Source organism: Mesoplodon bidens, assembly GCF_964165515.1.
Source record: "Mesoplodon bidens genome assembly, chromosome: 10".
Taxonomy (NCBI): Eukaryota; Metazoa; Chordata; class Mammalia; order Artiodactyla; family Ziphiidae; genus Mesoplodon; species Mesoplodon bidens.
Window position 1 is genome coordinate 66,204,131 of NC_138172.1, and position 21,160 is coordinate 66,225,290.

Consider the following 21,160-nt stretch of genomic DNA (forward strand, 5'->3'; position numbering starts at 1 on the left):
GAAAGGCCTTAGGGAAAGGGGTCTGAGCCCTGGAGGCAGGGCCTGGAGATGCCACTGGCTGGGGAATTGGGCCTCCCCAACCACCAGCAGCCATCCGAGGCCCGCCCACTCGCCTCCTCCCTGTACCCCCACCAAATCTGTGATTAGGCTCCCCTCGGAGATGGGGTAGGGTGTGGAAGCTTGCGGCAGAAGGCAGCTCCAGGTTCTCAAGAGCAAAGCAGAAAAACAAATCACAGCCCCCAAACCCTACTTGGCTACGCTGCAGGAATATGAACCCGGAGGCGCCCTGGCTCCGCTTACCGTTCTGGCTGGACAGCAACACCTCACGCAGCAGACCTTTCAGGGTGGCCCGGAGTTCATCCTCATGCCAATTTCCACGGGAGCAGTCAGCTGTGAAATAAGGCAGAGTTAACAGGAAGGCAGAGTGCGCCGTTGACCCCTGGGTGCCCTACAGGTGGTTGGAGGGACCGCGGGGGAGCCGTGCCACTCTTCCAGATCCTCTGGGGTCCTCTGGGAATTCTGGCCCCTCTCCCCAATTCTCTCCTGGGGGCTGGATCCTGGAAGTTGCTGAGACCAGCAGGGAGGGAGGAGGATCAACCAGCCTCACCCTGGTGGGGGAAGCTGGGATCAGAGAAGGAAAGTCCCCTCTCCTTCTCCTGAATGATAATAGCTAACACGTGGGAGTGTACCAGGTGCCAGGTGTCACTCTAAATGCTTTCCATAGGTTAAGCCTCTCAATGACCCTATGATGTAGACACTAATGGGGATTAGTATCCCCATTTTGCAGATGAGGCAACTGAGGACAAAGAGGTCAAGTAACTTGCTCAAGGCCACACAGGTACTAAATAGCAGAGGGAGAAGTGCACCCAGAAGGCCTGGCTCCAGGGTCCATTCCCGGGACCCATAGGCTACGCTTTCTCTAGCACCTTGGGGACACACGTGAGACCGTGGAGGAGCTGTCTGGAGGCTCTCCACCAAGAGAGGTTGTTGGGGCAGAGCAAGGGGCACCAACTGATCTCCCCCCCTCAGAGCTTCCTGGTTCAATGGTCTCGCTGCACAAGCCAAGAACCCCTGACTCTCCAGAGACCCACGATGGAGGAGTCCCAGGCCTGCTCCCCCCCCTCCCACCCGACACACCAGGGATGGGAAATGGACTCAGGAGGCCTGAAGGACAACCTTAGGGGCGGCTCTGCAGGCTGGCGGTTCCAGCCCTGCCTGTGCTGTTCCCTTGCTGTGGGAATGGTTTCCTTACTTTTATTTTTTATTTTTTAATTTTAATTTTTTAATTCTTTTTGCGGTACGCGGGCCTCTCACTGCTGTGGCCTCTCCCATTGCGGAGCACAGGCTCCGGACGCGCAGGCTCAGTGGCCATGGCTCACGGGCCCAGCCGCTCTGCGGCATGCAGGATCCTCCCGGACCGGGGCACGAACCCATGTCCCCTGCATCGGCAGGCGGACTCTCAACCACTGCGCCACCAGGGAAGCCCCAGTTTCCTTACTTTTAAAATGAAGAGGCTGGACTGGATGACCCAGAAAGGACCTCCTGGCCTGCATGTCATGGTTCTAAGGATAAGGAGAGGGGACAAGAGGTATCCACCCCAAGCCTCCTGAGATGTTACATCGGATATAACCTGTACCGTGGGAACCTCAGAGTCAGTGCCATAAACTCTGTTTCAGGTGCCTTTCGAGGGCAGTTCTGAGTGAGCTCCCCCTTTGCCAGGCGGATGACTCCCTCCCAGGCTCCCTCCTCTAGAACCCAGGGAGCCTGCGGGAAGGAAGGAGTGCCCCCCCTTCCTCCGCTGCAGTGACAGCACAGAGGTCACACTCTGTGCCACATGTGTGACCTCACTGTCTGTGGACAGCATGCTGTGGGGACCCAAGGGGGTGCAAAGATCACTGCCAGTGTTCACTGGGAGGCAGGAGGTGTGGAGTCCAGCTCTGTTCTGCCTTGACCACTGCGTGACCTTGGCAAGGCCCCCACTCTCTCTAGATATCGGTCTGCCAGTCTGCCCCACCCCCTTCCAGACCCCTTTACAGGAAAGTGTTCCACACTCAGTCCTGGGACTTCTTCTCTCTCCATCCACCCACCACCCCCACAAGGATCTCGCCTTGTCCTGGCTTGAAATTCTGTATAATTGCTGATGAGTCCCACATTTATGTCTCCAGCCCCAACCTTTCCTAAAGTCCAGACTTGCATATCTACCTGCCGGTGCAACATCTCCATCTGGGTGCCCAACAGGCATCTCACAGTTCACAGGTCCAGTCTGACCTCCTGATCTTCCTGCCAACCTGAGCCAACCACAGGCTTCACCAGCTCAGTAAGTGGCAAATCCTTCCTTCTAGGTGTTCCAGCCAAAAGCCTTGAAGTCAGTTTTTACTTTTCTCTTTCTTCACATCCTATATCCATTCTTTTAGCAAATCCTGTGGGCTTGTGCCTCCAAAATATTTCCAGAGTCTGACCACTTTGCTCTGCCTCCCCCATGACCACCCGGGGCTGAAGCGCTCTCTCTCTCTCTCTCCTTCCCCCTCTCCTCTCCCTCCCTCCTTCTCCCGCTCTCCTCTGGGCCCACTCCTGCCTCAGGGCCTTTGCACTGGCTGTTTCTTCTGCCTGGAAAGTTCTTCCCCCAGATATCCTTATGGTTCACTCCCTCCCTCTCTTCAGGTCTTTGCACAAACACCAATCTACTCACGACACCTGCTCTGATCACCCTATTTAAAATTACCACCCACCCCATCTCCTTTCCCTGTTTTACTTCCCTCCACATCACCTATCCCCACGCGACCTACTGTAAAGTTTGCTTATTTACCCTGTTTGCGGTCTGTTGCTGATGCTTCCAGTACCTTGTTTCTGTTCTCCCTGGGAGTATGAGCTCCATGAGGGCAGAGGATTTATCTGTTTTGTTTGTCACTCTATCCCCAGTGCCCAGAAGCGTGCCTTGCACGTAACGGAGGCTTAGTAAGTGTTCTCCGTCTGAATAAATGAGTCTGTGAAATTAAAGAGTCCTACTAGACAAACTCAAGGCTCTCTCCAGCCCTGACAATCTGTGCATCCTCATTGGGTGCTCAAGACCCTGGACCCTGGGTCCTGACACAGTAGCTGTCTCCCGGCTCCAGTCTAGGGCAGGAAACGGCACCCCCGTCGCCTCTCCCTGAGGACCACAGCTGCCTTCTGAGCGGCCTCCTGCCTCCACTCCTGCCGCCCCCGTTCTTTCTGAGTGGGAGCAGATGACCTCCCTGCTCTGAACCCCCAACAGCCTCCCAGGCATCTTGCCTGGCCCACCAGGCCCTGCTGGCCTCTTGACCTCTCTCAGCACTCCCTGGGCCTCGAGGGCCTCCGACCCACCAGGGGCTTCCTGAGCCGGGCCTTTGCACTCCCTGCTCCTTCTTCTGGGATGTTCCTTCTCAGCTCTTTGCATGGGTGGCTCCTCCTGATGCTTCAGGCTTCAGATCAAATGTCACCTCCTCTGAGAGGCCTTCCCTCCACTCCCGCAGCCAAAGCAGTGCCCCCAGCCCCACCGTCACTCTCTAGTCTACCTCCTTATTTGGTGCCTAAAATGGTTTATTGTCTCATCTTTGGTATCTGTTTCCCCCTCCTAGGATGGAGCTTGTTGCCTCAGTGTCTGGTTCACAGAACATTCTGTGGTGGCTGGGGACCATCCCCCTACTGGGTTTCTCTGCATTGCCCCCCTGTCTGCTCGCCTTGGTAACTTCCTTTTCTTCTTCCTCCGAGGGCTCTGCGGGGTCCAGTGGGCCCACCTCCTCTGCTGTACACTCAGGGATTTCTTTTGCCCTTCGTACTGCTCCTTTGCCTAGGGGTCGAGCACAAAACAGTACAAAACTCACCCTCCCTCAACCACCCATATGGCCCCTTGGAGTCTCTACCCAGAGTGCTAAGTGGCCGGAGCTCCCGCTCAGGCCGAAAGAACCCCTTTTCCCAGGCACCTCTCACAGGGTGTCTCAGACACCCAGCGGCTTGACAATGGCCCTCGATTTGCCCAGCAACAAGTCAACTCGAAGAGGAATCCGTTCCTTTGTAGTTCAAACATTACACCCAGGTTGTTACTGTTAATTAAGTTAAAATGCTGAAAATAATGGCCACCCTTCTTGCGTATTAAGTGTGAAAATGTGTTTTTCTTAGCAAAGAGCCTGTAAAAGAGATGGTGAGGGCGCCGTGGGGTGGCCCCGAAACTGGAGTCCCTGGGAGGTGATTTATGAGGCAAGACAGGGAGATGAATTATGGAGGAAGGAGTTTGCAGCTTCTTCATAAAAATGCCAGTGCCTGGCAATTATGAGGAGGAAAACCACGGAGCAGATTAATGCCAAGCGTCCTTTGGTTGCCATTTTGCCAGCTCGTGTAATACTGAGTTTGACTCTTTCTGTCCAGCCCCACATCTTGCCGGGCATCCTGCTTGCTAGGTCCCTGAGCACTGAGATCAGATACACCCCCATTCCTTTGGTTTCTCTGAGGACACTCTGGGGGTTCAGCTCTGGGCCTACCCTGGGACATGGTGATTCTGGAACAGCTGGTAATCTTTCCTGCAGAGGGAGCCAAGTGGTGGACGAAGGTAGGTTTAGGGGATCCTCTGTATCTCCTCCATCACTTTGCATGTCCACCCCGAAGAAGGGGAGCTGGGTCCAGCCTGGCCTCTGTAAAGGATGCTGTTCACTGGATGTGTGGAAACCTACCCCGGGACAGAGCACGTTGCTACAGAGGCTGTGCCTCAGGGCCACGTGACCTCCCAGAGAACTGACTCAGTCATGGATCCCTGTTGGAGCCTTGGTCTCAGACACGTGGGACATGAACGTCCATTACTTCATCCCATTTAAAGAGAAACAGGGAATTCCCTGGTGGTCCAGTGGTTAGGACTCTGCGCTCTCACTGCTGAGGGCCCGGGTTCAATCCCTGGTTGGGGACCTAAAATCCCACAAGCCGTGTAGTGCGGGAAAAAAAGAAAGAGAGAAACAAAGGTGGCGAGACACTCAGAACCCCTTGATGTCTAAAGTAAAAGGCCCAGGGAGGCAGGTCCAGCAGCCCAGTTTTCCTTAGGCTCCGCTGCCTGAGTTCCATTAAGCCTGCCCTGTTTTCTTCTGGGCTCTAAAGAGAAGGAGGCTTTGGCCACCACTCCCTGGAAAGGCACCTTCTTTCCTGCTCAGACATTTGCACCCACCTGTCCCCCATCCTTCTCTCTCGAGGCCCTCAGCTCAGGTTCCCCTCTTCCGCACCAGCCCACCATGTTTTCTCCTGCCCTGAACTCAGCGCATACCAGCAGCATTACTTACTGGACAATTAATCACGTCCTGCCTTGTGACATCTCCCTTTTGTTTTCTGTTATTAGTGAATCTTTCATATGTTTGTGTCTTGGCTCCCGAGCCAGCTCCCTGAAGACGGGAGGTTCTGAGATTTCCTTGCGTGTCTGGCCTCTCACCCGGGGTGGCCCTTTGTGCTGCAGAGATGCTCCACAAATATTTATTGGCTTGTTAATTGAAAACTTCCCCTGAAGGATGGGCAGGGGTGGGAAAAGATGTCGCCCGTAGGAGCCACTGATACCTTTGTGGCACTAGTGTAAGAGTGGAAGTGGCCGTGGGGACGGCTGGGGTCTGGGGTTATCTGAGGTCCTGGTTTTGCATATTCGCCTCAGTGTCCCTGGCATAGCTGATTAAACGTGGGTTTACTGAAGGGACACTTATGCCTCAGAGAAACTAATGTGACTTCAGTGCTGAGCAGGGCTGCGGGTCAACTCGGCCACACTGGGGAGGCGGGCACCCTGGGAATATCTTACCTGCATCCTCTGGACTTCGCCGTAGGTGAAGATGGGAATGTAGGCTTCCGTCTGGGAAGCCAGCATGGTGGCTGCATGCACCACCAGCAGAAAGGCCACGGTCTCGCGGGACAGCATCCTGGAGCTGGATGAAAACAGGGAGCTCCTGTCACCAATGTAGGGTACAGGGACACGCTGCTGCGTTAGAGGCAGGAGCCCTCAGCTCTGGTCCATGGCCCACCTGGAGCTGTGTGATCTTGAGCAAGCCACTTACCCTGTCTGGACTTGGGTCTGGTGTGGGGCTGTACCAGAGGAACTCAGAGCCCCCTCTCTGCCCTAAGCACCTGGGAGAGGCTGCCCTGCCCCCTGCACACACCGGGGAAGAATCATTCCACTTGTTCCTTCCCTTTGTTACTGACGAGGTCTCCTGGGGTCAGCTGGGCTAATGAAGCAGGAGGGACCCCATGTTGCAGATTAAAAAAACTTTTAGATTGTCAGCAGAACCAAGTCCCAAGATCCAGAGAGCCCTGCCTGCTCCCTGAGCCGATTAGGATGATAAAAGGGATGCACCCAGGCCCAGCTGATTCCAGCTCTGCCCTGGGAGCACTGGGCCAAGACCCCAGGTCTAGAGAGGAAGGGCGGAGACCCTCTGCCCATGCGGAGGCAGAGCCAGATGGAAGACTTCAGCTTGGAGCAGCATCTAAGAGCAGAGCAGGGTTCCCACCCCTCTGGGCCAGCACCGGCTCTGGAACAAACCCTTTCCCAGCTCCAGCGAGTCCAGCTGCCTGCTGGCCGCCATCCAGAAACAACTTCCCCCGTGACAACCCGCACCAATGCCACCAGTGTTGGCGAGGTGCCAGCGTGAGCATGTGTGAGGCCCTCCCACATCCTGGAAGTGGGTGTGTCAGGAATGGCTGGCGGGAAGGAGGGCTGCCAAGACACCAGGGAGCAGGTGGGCGTGAGGACCTCAGGAGTGCAGGGACTTGAGAGAGGGGCCGGGGCAGGATGGTCCTGTGGAGGGGGGGCGTGGCCTGCTGGACGCTGGCCTTGGTTGATTCCTTACCATTCCAAGCCCTCTCCCGCACACTCCTCATGCCCACCTGGGAGCAGGTGTGATCTAGGGAGTGAAGGAGGCCTGGGGAGGTGAAGGGACCCATTTGAAGGCAGTGTGGGCCGGAGGCCTGGCCTTCTGAGGCCCGGCGCTCGTCCTAATACCCTCTCCATGTGGCCTCTGCCCACAGAAAGGGGAGGAGGGCACCACAGGGGGCAGGACCCTGGAGCAGGGAAGGGAGACCGGAGCAGCCTCTGCTGCAGTGGGGGTGGGGGGATTACAGGGTTCAGATAAAGAGCTTCTGGGGGTCACCTCAGGGCTCCCACAGCCCTTGGGAGGGCTGGATTCCATTGGGAGGAGAAGGTCCTGCCCCAGACTGGCCTCCAAGCTTCCCTGTAGGTCCAACTTCGACTCTCCCTTTGGAGAGAATCTTCCAAGGCTGTGGGCTTACGTCCTGCCTCTCCGCTAGGGCCCGTCTCCTTGGTTGTGTGAAGGCCCCTCTGTCTTCTTGCTCTCCCACTGCCCTGTCCTACTTGGTCTCTCCATGTCGCTAAAACTCCATGAGAAAGAACACGAGAGCTCAGACAGCCAAAGCCCCCTATGCCGGCTGCATACAAATTCCCAGGAGGGTGGGAAGGACCACCCACCCACTGAAGACCACGTCTCAGAAACTGAGGCCCTGTGCTCTGTTGAGGTAACAGAGCCCGGGTGAGGGTGGGGTGCTCTGAATCACTGTTCCTCCTTTCCTTTCCCTGTGGAGTCTCTGGGGCCCCAGCTCCCTTTCAGAGGAGACAGCTGTGTCACATTAATGGTGTCCCATTTCCTTCACGGAGATGCTATGGATCCCTTTTCATTCTGGTGTTCACATTTAATTCACTCCGTAAGAATCAATAAAAACTTTAAATTAAAAAAAGGCAAAAATCCAATTGCTGCTCATTTTCGTGCTCCAACTGGCAGCCGGCTTGTCACCTACATTCATTTGCGTTCTGGGGAGCTCAGAGTAGGAGCGAGGGCTTTTAACTGTATGATGAGCTGCTGATTTTCCTTTTCCGTTACCGGGAGTGGGGCTCCAGGCTTCAGGCGCTCGGCTCTGGCTGAGGGGACACCTGTCTCTTCTCTCTCTCTCCTTTAGGAACCCTGGGCCCCACTAGTCTTGCCATGTCATCTCCCTAGGGACCCAGCCTTTCCCCTTAACTTCCCAGAGCCAAGATCCCATGCCAAGTGGGATGGCCCTGCATCCAGGCTGGGCTCTGGCTTGGGTTCCCGGCCTGCAGTCGATGGCACCACCGACCACAGACAGCTTCACTTTTGCCAGGATTTGCACCCCCTGCTGCTCCCTCCAGCCTGCACGCCTCCGGGCAGCCCTGTGCTTGCCCACTGTGTGCAGCTTTAACCCGTATGCTGGAAACCAGCTCAGGGCACTCAGTCTGAAGCCCAGGTGGGTATTTGAAGGTGGCAGAGGGCCACAGGAGCGGGTCAGCTCACCCCAGAGAGCTCTGGATGCGGCTAGCTCGGCTCACATCCCATCCTCAGGCTACTGCTGATACCTCCCCCGCCCACCTTCTCTGGCTACTCACAGTGTGAGTGAGGTCTGAGTGGATCAGGCGGAGCCTCTATCTGCTTGTCCACTGGTGTCTGACTGGTCTGATGGTCCCTTATATACCTCCTGCCCTCCCTTTGGAGCCCATTAACCTTTGGCCATACCTTTGGGGGCTCTGGGTGGGGAGCCTGGATTCTTGAAGCTCGTGGAAACAATGGGCAGGGCCTGCCACGCTGTGGACGTCAGGGCCTTTCCTGGAAGGCCTTTTCCTTGAGTGAAAGTCAGGGTTTGGTGGAGGCCAGCCCCCGCCCAGATGGCACTCTCCTGTCCACTTAGAGCTCGACTGCCGCTCAGAGGGTCATTTTAACAAAAGCCCTTTCTGTTACTTAAATATATAATGTTGACCGTCTCCAGGCCGCTCTATTGATCAGATTCTCTGTTGGCCTGTCAAAGTGCTGTACTAGGAAGATAACTTGTCTTCAGCCTTTTCCCCTGAAGCTCCTCACAAAAGAAAGGACACCAGAGTGTGTGGCAGCATTTCAATAGATTAGGGAAAAGCAAATGACAGTCCAGACCCAGGGCCGTGGAGGCCCAGAGTCTCCGTAGAGCGCCAGGGAAGGTGTAATGCTTTCAGTACAAAAGGTTTGTAGCCTAAATGGGGAGAAGGGACACCTACCCTGGAAATCTTTTGTGGTAATTGTGTCATTCAAATGGTAACTTAAAAAATATTCAAAGAGGGAAGAGGTGAACGTATTCTGCAGTCAGACGGGACTGGCTGCTGCTGGCTGGTGACGTTTCCAAATACAGTGGTGACTCTGGCACCACTCAGGGAACGCTCGACACACATGTTCTAATTAAATCTCAGCAACCCCGTGAGGTTGGTGCTCTTATTTTCCCCATTTTACAGATAAGGAAACTGAAGCACAGTTAAATCCCTCTTCTGTGACCCTACTGCAAGATCTCTTCATATAAAGGCCAAGGCTGGATGTGACCAGGTGTGGCAGAGGGTGGGAGCGGGGGCTTCTGGGATGCAGGACACACACAGGTGCAGAGGATGGTGGTGTTCTGGGAGGTCCACTGTGTGGTTGGAAAAGGGTCAGTCTGGGACCCTTAGAAACCAAGCAGAAGGATTTAGATTTGATGGAGGAGGAAGCCGGGGGTCCTCACGGTGTCTTGAAGGGGATACAACAAATGTGTCATGGTGGAAGATCACTCAGTGTCTGGGTGTAGGCGTTGGAGCAGGGAGAGGTGGGGCTGGGAGACCAGTGGGGAGGTGGCTGGGCAGACTGGTGTGAAGTTCCGAGAGTCTAGTGGGCAGAGGCCTTTCCCCAGGTGAACCTTGTTGGCCATTACTGTCTTCCAGAGAGGCTGCCCCAAACATTCAGAACCCCTGCTCCTCACCCAGGAACACCTATCCTGTCGTCCTTCTATCAGCTCTGGCTTTTGCCCTCTGAAAGAAACAAATGTTTGCAGTGCTTCAAACCCAACCCAGATAACCTCTAAATTCCCTGCTCAGCAGGGCTTCCCACCAGCTGGGGCTCCGTGTTCTATTCCAGATGCAAGGTTAGACCTCTTCCAGTGCGCTGGATTGGTGACACACTTGTGCATTGGGTCTCTGGAGTCTGAAACTTATCTATCTTAGAGGAATTAAAGCTCAAAATGCCAGGGCTTGGAACTGAATTGCCATTTCTTAACCCTGGCCTGATCAGAGTCTCAGTGTCCCCGTTTTGAGAGAGACTTTTAAGACAAGGTCAGAGAGCTTGGTGGGGGCATAGTAGCCTGAGGGCTGTGAAGGAGCCCTTCCCAGGCTCAGGGAAGCTCATGGGCTCCTACGGCAGGACATAGTATCTGCAACTCCAGCGCCTCGACCAAGGGTCAGCCAATGTGGGTCAAATCCAGCTCGCCCTCTATTTTTATATAGACTTTGAGCTAAGAGTAGTTTTTACATTTTTGATAATTAAAACAATCAAAAGAAGAATAATATTTAGTGACAGGTGAATTGATATGAAATTCACATTTCCGTGTCTATAAATAAAGTTTTATTGGAACACAGCCATGCTCATTCTTTGCTTATTGTCTATGGCTGCTTTGGGGCTATAGCAGCAGGGTTGAATAGTTGAGACATTAATGCCCACAAGGCCAAAAATATTTATTATCTGGACCTTATAGGAAAAGTTTGCTGACCCCTGACCTCGACAGTGTCTGGAGTGTGAAAGCTGTTTGATACGTAATAAATATCAGCCAGACATCATATGTTTTTTAAAAATCTCACAACAATCCTATGAGGCTGGTGTGGCTACTATCCCATTTTATAGGTGGGAAAACTGAGCTGAAACAGCTGGCCTAACGTCACACAGCTATTAAAATGGCAGGACCAGGGTTCAAACTCAGGAGTCTGGCTTTAGAATCCACTGTGCTTTTTTGCCTCTCAGTATCTGATGAGTGAGCACATGAATGTTTACAGCTGGGGAAGGCCCACAACAGAGGCCAGGTACAAATTCTCCAAACCTGTGGCTCTCTCCCTAAGCCATCTGCCTGGCAAGGCATCTGACCGTGACGCAGTCCCAGATGACCAACTGGCACACGCATAGATGGTTCTCGTATGTTCTTAGGTTTGGAGAGACCAGATCTGGACCCCAGAAGGACTGCAGCTGGCGGGGGGTGGGAGGGCGCGGCAAGCCTGTCCGCCAAGCACGGGGGAGATGCGAAGCTATTCCCGCCCCCCGCCCCTTCACACTCTGCTGGGCCAGTCTGGGCTCTTGTCCAGAGACACCTTCAAGACACTCTGTCTGAGAAATGATTAGGAGCCTGGAAACCGGAGACAGGCCTGCAATGAGGGATGGGGAGAAGGGAAGTGCTGGAAACAGTAAATAACCTGGGATCAATTTTCTGGGCGTAAATAGCATTATCCTGAATTGCTTCTGTGATTCAGTACTTCTGATCCAAGCAATTTGCAGTGCTACGCTATGATATCTGCAGTTTGGTGTGGAAGGAAGGCAAATCGGGGTTCACAAAGGGCTACTCCTCGTAATGCAGAGAGGGATGTAGACTATGGGGGAGGGGGCGGGCGGGGGGGGCTCAAGGTCTGCTATGGGGTCACAAACAGGGTTAGCGGCACCAGCCACAAGGACATGTCCCTCTTGGTGGCAGATCTTGTGGGTCGGCCCTTTAGGAACCGACTCAGCAAGAACAGGCCTGTTTTCCCCTAGCTGTCAGGTGCCTTGGCCTCAATGTGTATTTTCCACTGTCACGGTTACTCCTTCAGGAATGGAGAGGTGGACGGATAACAAGCCTGATAACGACAACTTTGTCTTTATCATGTACACCGTCTCTCCCTCCAAATGTTCACTTAGTGGCTGTTTCTCCTGCTAGAAAATGGACAAAAATAAGACGAAGGCATAATCTGATGTTCTTCATTCTCCAAATGGGAATTGCCCTGGATGTGCAGCGGCTGAAGCTGAGGAGAGACATAAAAACCTAACGCAAGTCAGAGAAAGGAAGTTCCCAAAACCCAGAGGAAATGACTCAAACCACATGTGGGCACTTGATTGCCTCTTTCCCCCGTGTTGGGCAGAGGTATTAGCAGCTTAGCTCTCCTCTCCTCATGACCTTGAAAATATCGTTTGCGGGGTACCCAGGTAACATCTCCATTAATGGCCTGGAACAGGGAGGCAACGGCATGTTAATTACATTTGCAGCTGAGACTAGATTGGGAGATGTAGCCAACATCAGGATCGACAGAGACCTAATGCAAGAAGACGTCAGGAGGTTAGAACTATGAGCTGGAAACGGGCAGGTGAGCTGCTGGACATATGTCATCGAGGCCCCGAGGACACAGCACGGAGGATGTGGGTGACAGGGAGGGGCCGGCAGAGAAGGAAAACTGCAACTGGGGGCTCCTGGGGGGAAGTGTGGCGGCTTGAACACTGTCTTGTTGCCCCTCAAAGAGGCAGAGGGCGTCTAGAGGATGACGGAGTTCAAATGAGCAAAAATAGCCCGGGATTGCTGGGAGTGCCAAAGCTTATGGCATCAAAATGAAAAATGAAAGGTTTCCAAAGGTCAGCTTGCCCAGAACTCTGGGAAGAATTAAACGTGCACTGCTCACCTTATGCCAAGGCCAAGGAGAGGCAAAGAACCCGCTTCTCAAGTGCGGGAGCTGTGGGGGAGGGGGAGGGATAGCTGTTGCTTCCCCTTCGGTTCCAAGCCCTTGATGCTCCCCACAGAGCTGGGGGTGTGCGACTGGGTTCACAGGCAAAACTCCTAGCCCATGGGGACGGCATTTAAAACTAGGGCAGGCAAAGCACCAAGAGATGTATTTTAGGCAATGACTGTGCCCTGGCCCTGGGGACACAGGCTTCGGTGACCTGTGGGGTATTTTACTCTTTTCCTTCTATGGCTCAGGGTCCTTTTTCAGAACACAAATGATTCATTGAGAAATGATACACAGCAGACACCACTGTAGCCCAAGAACCCCTGGTAGAGAAGCAGTGCCAGTGGAGAGGAGAACACAGACAAGCAGAGGGTCCACCCAGAATTAACTTCCAATTTGTTGAGCTTCTTGTTTGTGTGTTACATCTGCTACATGTTCAATGAACATTCCTGTGTCTCCGGTTTCCTGTAGAGTCCATCCCACACTCGACCACAACCTGGACCCGAAACAATCCGATAAGATCTATTCGGTTAAGCCGCCTGGACTGTTGACAGTGTGCACAGAACTTCGGGACTCGGCTGAGTTTCACAATAGCATTCCTGCCGACTTCCCGGTCAATACACCCCTGGGTGGTTAATATACTCCTAGAAATGTCCCAGTCACCAACTTGCTTCTGGGTTCCCTTTCTATTTATGGGGGTTTATCACGAAAGCTGCTGCTATAAAACTTTAAGAAGAAGAGGTCACATAACTTTTCTTCCAGGGACAGGACGCGGGTGCTAAGAGCTGGGTCTGTGGCCCGGACTTTGGTGAGATCTGTTCCTTCTGTGAATTGAACTGATGACACCGGGTCTCCTTTTCATTGAATTTTAGTTATATGCATTTATTTTTATGGAGATGATAGATGTGTGTGAAGAGAAAGCAGATGGCTTTGCAAGTGATGAATTAATTTTAAGGAAAGTTTGGCCTCTCATAAGCTGAAGCACCTCCTTTCTCTTCAACCCCTTTGGGGCAGGCAGCTCCCAGCTCCCTGATCCCAGGGCACGAGGTGCTAGAACAAGGAGGCAGAGACAGCTGACACATCTTCATAAATGATCAGGGAAGTTGGTGCTTGAGAAAAATTCATGCTTTCATGTTTAAGAAGGAGAGAAGTCTTGGTAGAGGTTTTATGCTGTGTGGATGGGAGCCAAAGTCATTTCAAATGTCAGCCTAATCCAGGGTAGATTCAGGTAAAAGGCGTTAGCTGTCCCAACTTCTTCTTTTCCATTGCATCACTGAACCTCAGTCGCTGACCTTCCCACATTTGCTGGGCTGACGCGTTTTGGATCTGGGGGGCTGCCAATGGCTCCTAACGGGAGCAGCGGGCCACATGCAGCCTCTGCCGTTGACAGCTGTGGCAGTCACGCAGCCTCCTTCACACCAGCCCACTCTGGAGGCGAGTGGCAGGGAAAGGGGGAGGATTCTGTTTCCTCTGTGGTCCAGCGCTAGGGTTGGGTGGCCAGGTGGGGTCTGGGCAAGCGTGGGGGGCAATGGAGGAGGGTGAGTTTACCCAGGAATTCGGGGGCATTGTTTGCTGCTAAAGGGGCCATTCACAGCTCCGGCCTCTTCATGAATGTCTGGCTGAGCAGAGACCTGGTCTCCCACCACAGTAAGCGTGGTCCTCAGGTCCTGAACCATTGTGGTCTATCGTGCACCACACCTAAGTGAAGGAGGTGCCAAATGGGTAGGTCCTAAAATCCCAGCTGGGATAGCAAGGCAAGACAGAGGCATGATCTTGTGCTCACACCATAGGATCCAGGACATCAGCAAGATGAATTTGGAGAGAGCAGTTTAGATAGTGGCAAGCCTTGACTATTCTCCCCTAGACCTAACACGAGAAAGAGCTGCCCAGAGCAGCCCTGAAGACGGGGGCATTAGAGCTCACCCTCACCGTCCCTGGGAGCACTCATCTGTCTGTTTCCTTTTCCACTTCTTAGAATATGATTTTTCTTGAAAGAGCAACCAAGTTATTGGGAAACTGCAGCCCAAAACACTGCAGGACTTTGAGGGAACACCCCCCAGGTCTCAGGCAAGACCCAATCACAGAGATAATTCGTTTAATCGTTATTCACCCAGGGCCTATCGCATGAATGTTTGACTGTCAGAACTGAATTCCACCCCAAAGAAAAGCTATCCTCAGAGAAGATTTGCAGTTGTTCTTTGTAAAAAGGAGAGAAAAAAGAGGGAATTTATTTAAAATAGACACGAGTAAGCTCCCAAGGGACAGAAGGCATAAATTGCAAGAATAGCTCCTATCAAACTTGAATCCTTCCGGTTTAGGGTTCTACTGAGGAGGAGGGAAAATGAAAGGGAACCGAGTATCCCCACTCACTTCCAAGTCACATCAAGGCAGTCAGCTTGTGACAGGAAGATTACCTGCAGGAAGGCTTTATTTGATGTGAAAAGGGTTAACGTCATTTTAGTAGATTAGAAATTCTCTGGGTCTCTTAGGGGTGAAAAGCAAATTCAGAGCTTTTACATGAAGGGATGTGCATGAGCCCTTTCTAGATACTGGCAACAAAAGCAGGGGAAATGGCCAGACTTGCTTTGTGTTTTAACACACAGGCTCGTGAGGATCATGGTTTTTATTATTCTCAATTTAGGGATGGACTTGCTGGGTTGTGGGGAGGTGATAGGGTGCAAAGGTGGGACTATGTTAAAAGCTTCAGCCAGGGCTTCCCTGGTGGCGCAGTGGCTGAGAGTCCGCCTGCCGATGCAGGGGACACGGGTTTGTGCCTCGGTCCGGGAAGATCCCACATGCTGCGGAGCGGCTGGGCCCGTGGGCCATGGCCACTGAGCCTGCGCGTCCGGAGCCTGTGCTCCACGACGGGAGAGGCCACAACAGTGAGACGCCCGCGTAGCGCTAAAAAAAAAAAAAAAAAAAAAAAGTTTCAGCCAAAGACACTGGGTGTGGACTGATAAAGTAATCACAGTCCATATCCACAGAAGCACATGCTCTGGTTGACAAGGAAGACGAATAGCCAGGAATCAATGCTGAATACCAGGAGAGGGGAGTCAGCTCTAGAGGACTCCAGAGGAGAGGACTTCCTTAAGGCCAGTCATCAGGGAGGGCTTCCAAGGCAGGGTGGGATGGGAGTGGGGTGAGCAGACTTTGGCTATGTGGTGGGAAGGCGTGTGAGACTCAGAAACCTCCGTTCCCACGCCACCATTTTCTCCCTTTCCGACTCTTTCTCTTCCCTCGTCGCCGCATTCCTCTGTCCTCAGCACCTCCCCACACGCCACCTCCACCCTCCCCAGAGACTGAGGACACATTTCAGGCCAGCCGTGTTATTGGATTTTAAATGATGCTATGGCTTTTTAATTCTTGCTTTAATTGCCTTTCCATGCAGGGCACCGAGAATGGTTGATTACAAGGCATCTGGGCCTGGTGATGACATTCCTTATCCGATGTCCCTTCAAGCTGCAGTGAAAAGGACGAACTCTCAGGGCCTTGAGGATGGGGTTGTCTTATGCCTCTCACCGCCACCCCCCCTCCCCCATCCTCCAACCTGCAGGCACCGGGTGGTGGCTCCGGACTGAGGCGCTGTCCGTGGTGCTGACGGTCCAGGCCGTACCCAGTTAACCAGGTTCTCTGGCCAGCCCAGGGCACACCTTCAAGCAGCTTTGGAACTTGGAGGGCCGAATAATTGAAACGAATGGACTTGGACATACTTCCCTTTTCCCCTAAGGGCAGAAAAACATTCCCTGCTGCGTCTCTGGAATGACTACCCCTCATTCAAGGGTACTCAGCGGCAAAGTGGGGTTGAGTGGCCCTGCCGGGAGCTGGGAGAGCAAGAGATTTGGAAGGATGGGGAGAGGAGTGTGGGCAGGCTCTGCTACAACCTTCCTGCTGTGCGTGGGGGCCCAAGGGAGAGGAGCCCTGAAAATAAGACCCAGCCTGGCAGCCATGCCCAGCTCCTTCCCTCAGCCTCTGGCCTGGTCAGGCCCATATGGGGGGTCCAATTTGTCCCCTCATCATTTTCCCTCAACGCTCATCACAACAGGCTCAGCACTGTGCCAAAGAGAAGGCTCCCACTTTGTCCTAAACGACTCACAGCTGCTTAGTGAGGCCAGGCTCCCACGGATCCACACGGGCAGATGCTGCGTGGGGATGAGACAGCTCATTAGAGGATTAAACATTCTGGGTGTGGTGGTAACTGCGTGGGGTGGGCAGCAGGCCTTTCCTCAAACTCACAAGCTGCTGCCCAGAGGTCCTGCATGACAGCTTCCGGCCTGGGCCCAGCTCGGGTTCAAGGGAGGGGTACCCTGGAGGTACCCAGGGAGGGGTACTGCTCCATCTCACTGGCTGCTGCTCTGGGTTTCTGCTCTCTTCTCCAAGCATTCTCTGTTTCCTCCCTCACACCCCGTCTCACAGCCTAGCGGTGAGTAGCTACATCTGATGGGTCCCTCTCCATAGACGTCACACATCTCTTTCTCTACTTTTCTTTCCTCTGAGAACTTAATCCACTTGGAATCCTCCTGAGTCCGGTAGATCCATGGTCATAGTCAATGACCAGGGGGCTATGTATCCAGTGCTCTGGAAACAGGAATGCAGTCCAGTTCCTGAGGGCTGAACACACTCTGGGACAGAGGAGGGCAGGAGGACCACTTCCCATCCAGGGGGGTCCTGAAAGGGGTGATTTCTAGAAAGCCAAGGAGGCCACAATTTCTTGCTGAGTCCACCTTGGCACCAGCTGTATTTTTTCCAACACCAGCAAACAATTCCATGTCTAAGGATACAGATGAACAGCCAGATGAAGAGATACATAGGGCGAGGTCTGGAAGGGTCCTGAGTGCAGGAGCTTCTGTCCCAGGGGACTGGGGTTCACCACCCTCTCAGTGTGTGAGTGCATTCACCAACCCAGAAGCTCTCCGAACCCTGTCCTTTTGATTTTTTTTATGGAGGCTTCATTACATAGGTATGATCGGTTATATCATTGGCCACTGGCAATTGATCTCCATCTCCAGCCCTTCTCTCCTCCCTGGAGTGGGGGCAGGGAGGGGCTGAAATTTCCAACCCTCTAATCACGTGGCTGGTTCCCCTGGCAACCAGCAACCAGCCCCCAGGCTTTAGGGGTTTTCCAAAAGTCACTTCATTAACATAAATTCAGGTTGGTCGAAAGTGGCTTGTTACGAATAACATGGTACAGATGAACCTGTTTGCAGGGCAGGAATAGAGACATAGACGTAGAGAACGGACATGTGGACATGGGGGGAAGGGAAGGGTGGGACGAACTGGGACATCAAGATTGACATATATACACTACCACGTGTGAAATACATAGCTAGTGGGAACATGCTATGAAGCACAGGAAGCTCAGCTAGGTGCTCTGTGACGATCTAGATGAGCGGGATGGGGGGGAGGGAGGTCCAAGAGGGAGGGGATATAGGTATACATATAGCTGATTCACTTCATTGTACAGCAGAAACTAACACAACATTGTAACGCGATTGTACTCCAGGAAAAAAAAAAAAAAAAAGACTCGCTTCACCTTTCTGGCTCGGGCGGGGGCTGTTTAGGAACAGGGGACAAAAGGCCAAATATTATAACAAACGATGCTCTCCTTTCTCCTATCACTTAGGAAATTTCAAGGGTTCTTGGAGATCTGCGCCAGAAATGGTGGGTGGGTGGGGAACCAAATACGTATTATCATAAATCAATATCACACCACCATTAGGGAGCGCTCTCCTAAATGACGAGGGGTGTAGGGGGCTTAAACACGGCGCGGTGGTGGGAGGGGCTGACAAGAGAGCTCCTCCAACCCATCCTGTATGAGCTGGAGGGCGTGACGAGGAGGGGGAGCCACAGGGGAGGGAGCTCAGGAGACTGCAGAATGGGGGCGCTGACGTCAAGCCTCACAGCCTGGCACTGCCTGCGTCCCCCACCATCACCACACTGTCACTGTCAGCGCGGGTGTGACAGGCTCCACCCAGCAGCCCCACTTTCATCTCTGGCATTTCAATTCGCTGATTTAACATTTCCCCGGAACGCAGGGCTGGGTTCCGCAACCCCCCCACCAATTGATTTCCGAGGGTTTGTCTCTTCGTTGTTTTTCTTCTTAAAAGAATAAAGCCAAAGACAAGCACCTGTCTTTTATGCTCTCCGCTGAAATTTTGCAGCTGTTGATGGTGAAGAGGTGGGGGGGGGGCGGAAGGAGGCGCGTCTGGGGAGAAGGGACTCAGAGGGACCGGATTTCTGTGCCCACTGAGGATGGGCCCTGCCTCTGGGAGAAAATGCTGGGCCTGGAGGAGGGTGCGGCTGGCACCTGAGGGTGCTCCCTTCCAGGGGGGAGGCTCTAAGTGGCCCTGACAACATCCCCATCTCAGAAAATATGCTGCCCCAGAGGCTGGGTTAGGCTCACTCACCACAGCTGACTGCAGCATGGCCTGGGCACCTACCGGATACAGGATTAGCTCCCTCACCCCTCACACCCCTCCAGCAGGGAAAGTGGGGGGTGCAGGAGGGCTTCAGGGCAGCCCCAGGGGTCATGGGGCACTGCTCCTCTGTGAGGGGCAGCCCTGTTAGAGAATACAGAGACAAGAAAGAGCTTGACTATGTTTTAGAAACTGACAGGTCAGCATGGTGTGGAGTGACCCCCAGAGGGGAGGTGGTGAGGGGTGGATGAGCTGGGGATGAAGAGGAAGCAGGAGCTGGATCATGCAGTGCCTGAAGTCCACCTGTGGATATTTATCATGCTTTGCTTTGGCTGCCCAGCATTCATCCTCCCTCTCTTTTGGGGCTGAGAGAGGGAAGCCAGAGAGTTAGATTCTTTCTCTCTTGGCTAGGATATGACACTTGAGCAGGTTTGTCTGACACCTCCCTCCTGCCCTGGACTTTGAGTCTCAAGTAGCCAAAGATGGGAAAAAGTCAGGCTCCTTCTGGGCAGTGATGGGGGATGTGGGGCCTAGCAGCCTTGGGCATGCTCTGTCCTGGTTGTTCCTGCCAAAAGATGCTTCTTGCCTGTCTTCCAAACCTAGAGTCTCCTGCCATCAATTCTGAGGGCCCAGATATCTTTCAGCAGAGCCTTTTTTTCTTAAGCCATCCAGAAACAGGTGATATTACATATGAATGGACACATCCTGATTGAGTCTGGATTCAAATGGGGTCCATTGAGAAGTTTTAGGCAGGGGGCAGTGGTGGGGGTGGGGGACAGGATCTGAGTTTTGTTTTTAAAAGGCCATTCAGGGTGCTAGGTGGAGAAAAGATTGTGAGGAGGCAAGAAAAGAAGACTGGACACCAGTTGGGAGGCTCCAGGCCAGGTGAGAGATGATGACGGTGATGGAAACCAAGGATTCAAGATATATACTTGCAAAAGGATTTGGTGATAGACTGGATATATGGAAAAAAGAATCAAGGATGGTGTTTAGTTTTCTGACTTGGGTGCTGTGTGGACAGTGGTGGTATTTACAGAGCTGGAGAAGACTGAGGAAGGAAGAGATAAGTGTTGGGGGAGGTGGAATTAATAGTTCCACGTTGAACATTTTATGTGTGAGTTTTTGTGTCAGTCAGGGTCCAGGCAGGAAAAGAGAACTTTCCCCAGGTAGTTTCAATAGAGGGAATATAATATACAGAACAAGTTACAGAGGCATTGGAAGAGCTAAAACAGGAGATAGGGAAACAACCCAGAGACTGCCGATGGCAGGAATCTGCCCCAGCCTAGGATGGAGGTACAAGGGAAAGAGGTGATGGTACCAGCCCAGGATCTGGGGCTGCTTGGTGGGAGCTGGGATATGGGGAAGGGGTTGCGCAAGGGGCCTCCCAGGCTGGAACTGGAACTGTGGAGGACACAGCAGAGATGTGACCAGTGCCAGATAAGCAGCCACAGGCAGGGACCACAATCAGAGAGGGAGGAAATACCCTGGCTTCTCCTCATCTCCCTCCCACCAGTCTCCAGCCAGAGGCTTCCACTGGCCGAACCTGACAGGAAGCCAGCAGGTGAGGAGCCTGGGAAATGTAGTTTTCTGGGGGCAGCTGCTGTGATACAGAGCAGAGCAGGAGAGGGCAGGCAAAGCAGGCAGGGATCAACACACGTGCCTACTGGAAATCACAGGGGCAGTTTAGTCTCCCTCCAGGAATATTTGTATTTTTAACATGCCCTTTTCAAAGGGCTAAATCTCTAAGGAGGGGATTCAGACATCAGGGACAGGTGAGTTGTGGGCCGTGGGGTCATAAATGTCTCTCCTAGTTTCCCTGCCGAGAGACTGGATGTGACCTTCTATTCCATCTTGGACAGCTCTACCTTGGAAGTCACACCGGCCTTGTCACATTCTCAGAAAGCCACCCCACACCCCTGCAACCCCCAGTCTCCCTCTCCAACGGCCTTCTGCCTTTTTGTGCAGGGAAATGGAAAGAGCAGACCTGTCAGAAACCTGCCTCCAGGATAAAGAGAAGGAGAAATGTGATTAGGAGAACCGTGAAGCGGTGATGACAGCAGCTGCTTAATATGGAAAAAGGGATCCTAATTATTGCTTGGACAAGCGGGGAAGTAAAAAATCAATCAGAGCTGAGGGAGAAGGCAGACACATGTCCAGGCAGGCTGCACCCCGCTAGGAACCAGGGATCCCCTCACCAGGTGGAGGAGCCTCTGACCGAGAGGCAAGGAGGGAGGGAACTTGGCCAACC

At 53.2% G+C, this 21,160-nt stretch overlaps 1 protein-coding gene across 1 annotated transcript; it reads right to left on the reverse strand.

The window, feature by feature from the left end:
* Positions 1-339: 339 nt before the first annotated feature.
* MLN (motilin) lies at positions 340-5,896 on the reverse strand (the record flags this gene model as incomplete). Its single annotated transcript, XM_081247372.1, is given in 4 exon segments — positions 340-390; positions 3,699-3,763; positions 3,766-3,808; positions 5,780-5,896. Coding segments are annotated over 4 exon segments (276 nt in total).
* Positions 5,897-21,160: the final 15,264 nt, after the last annotated feature.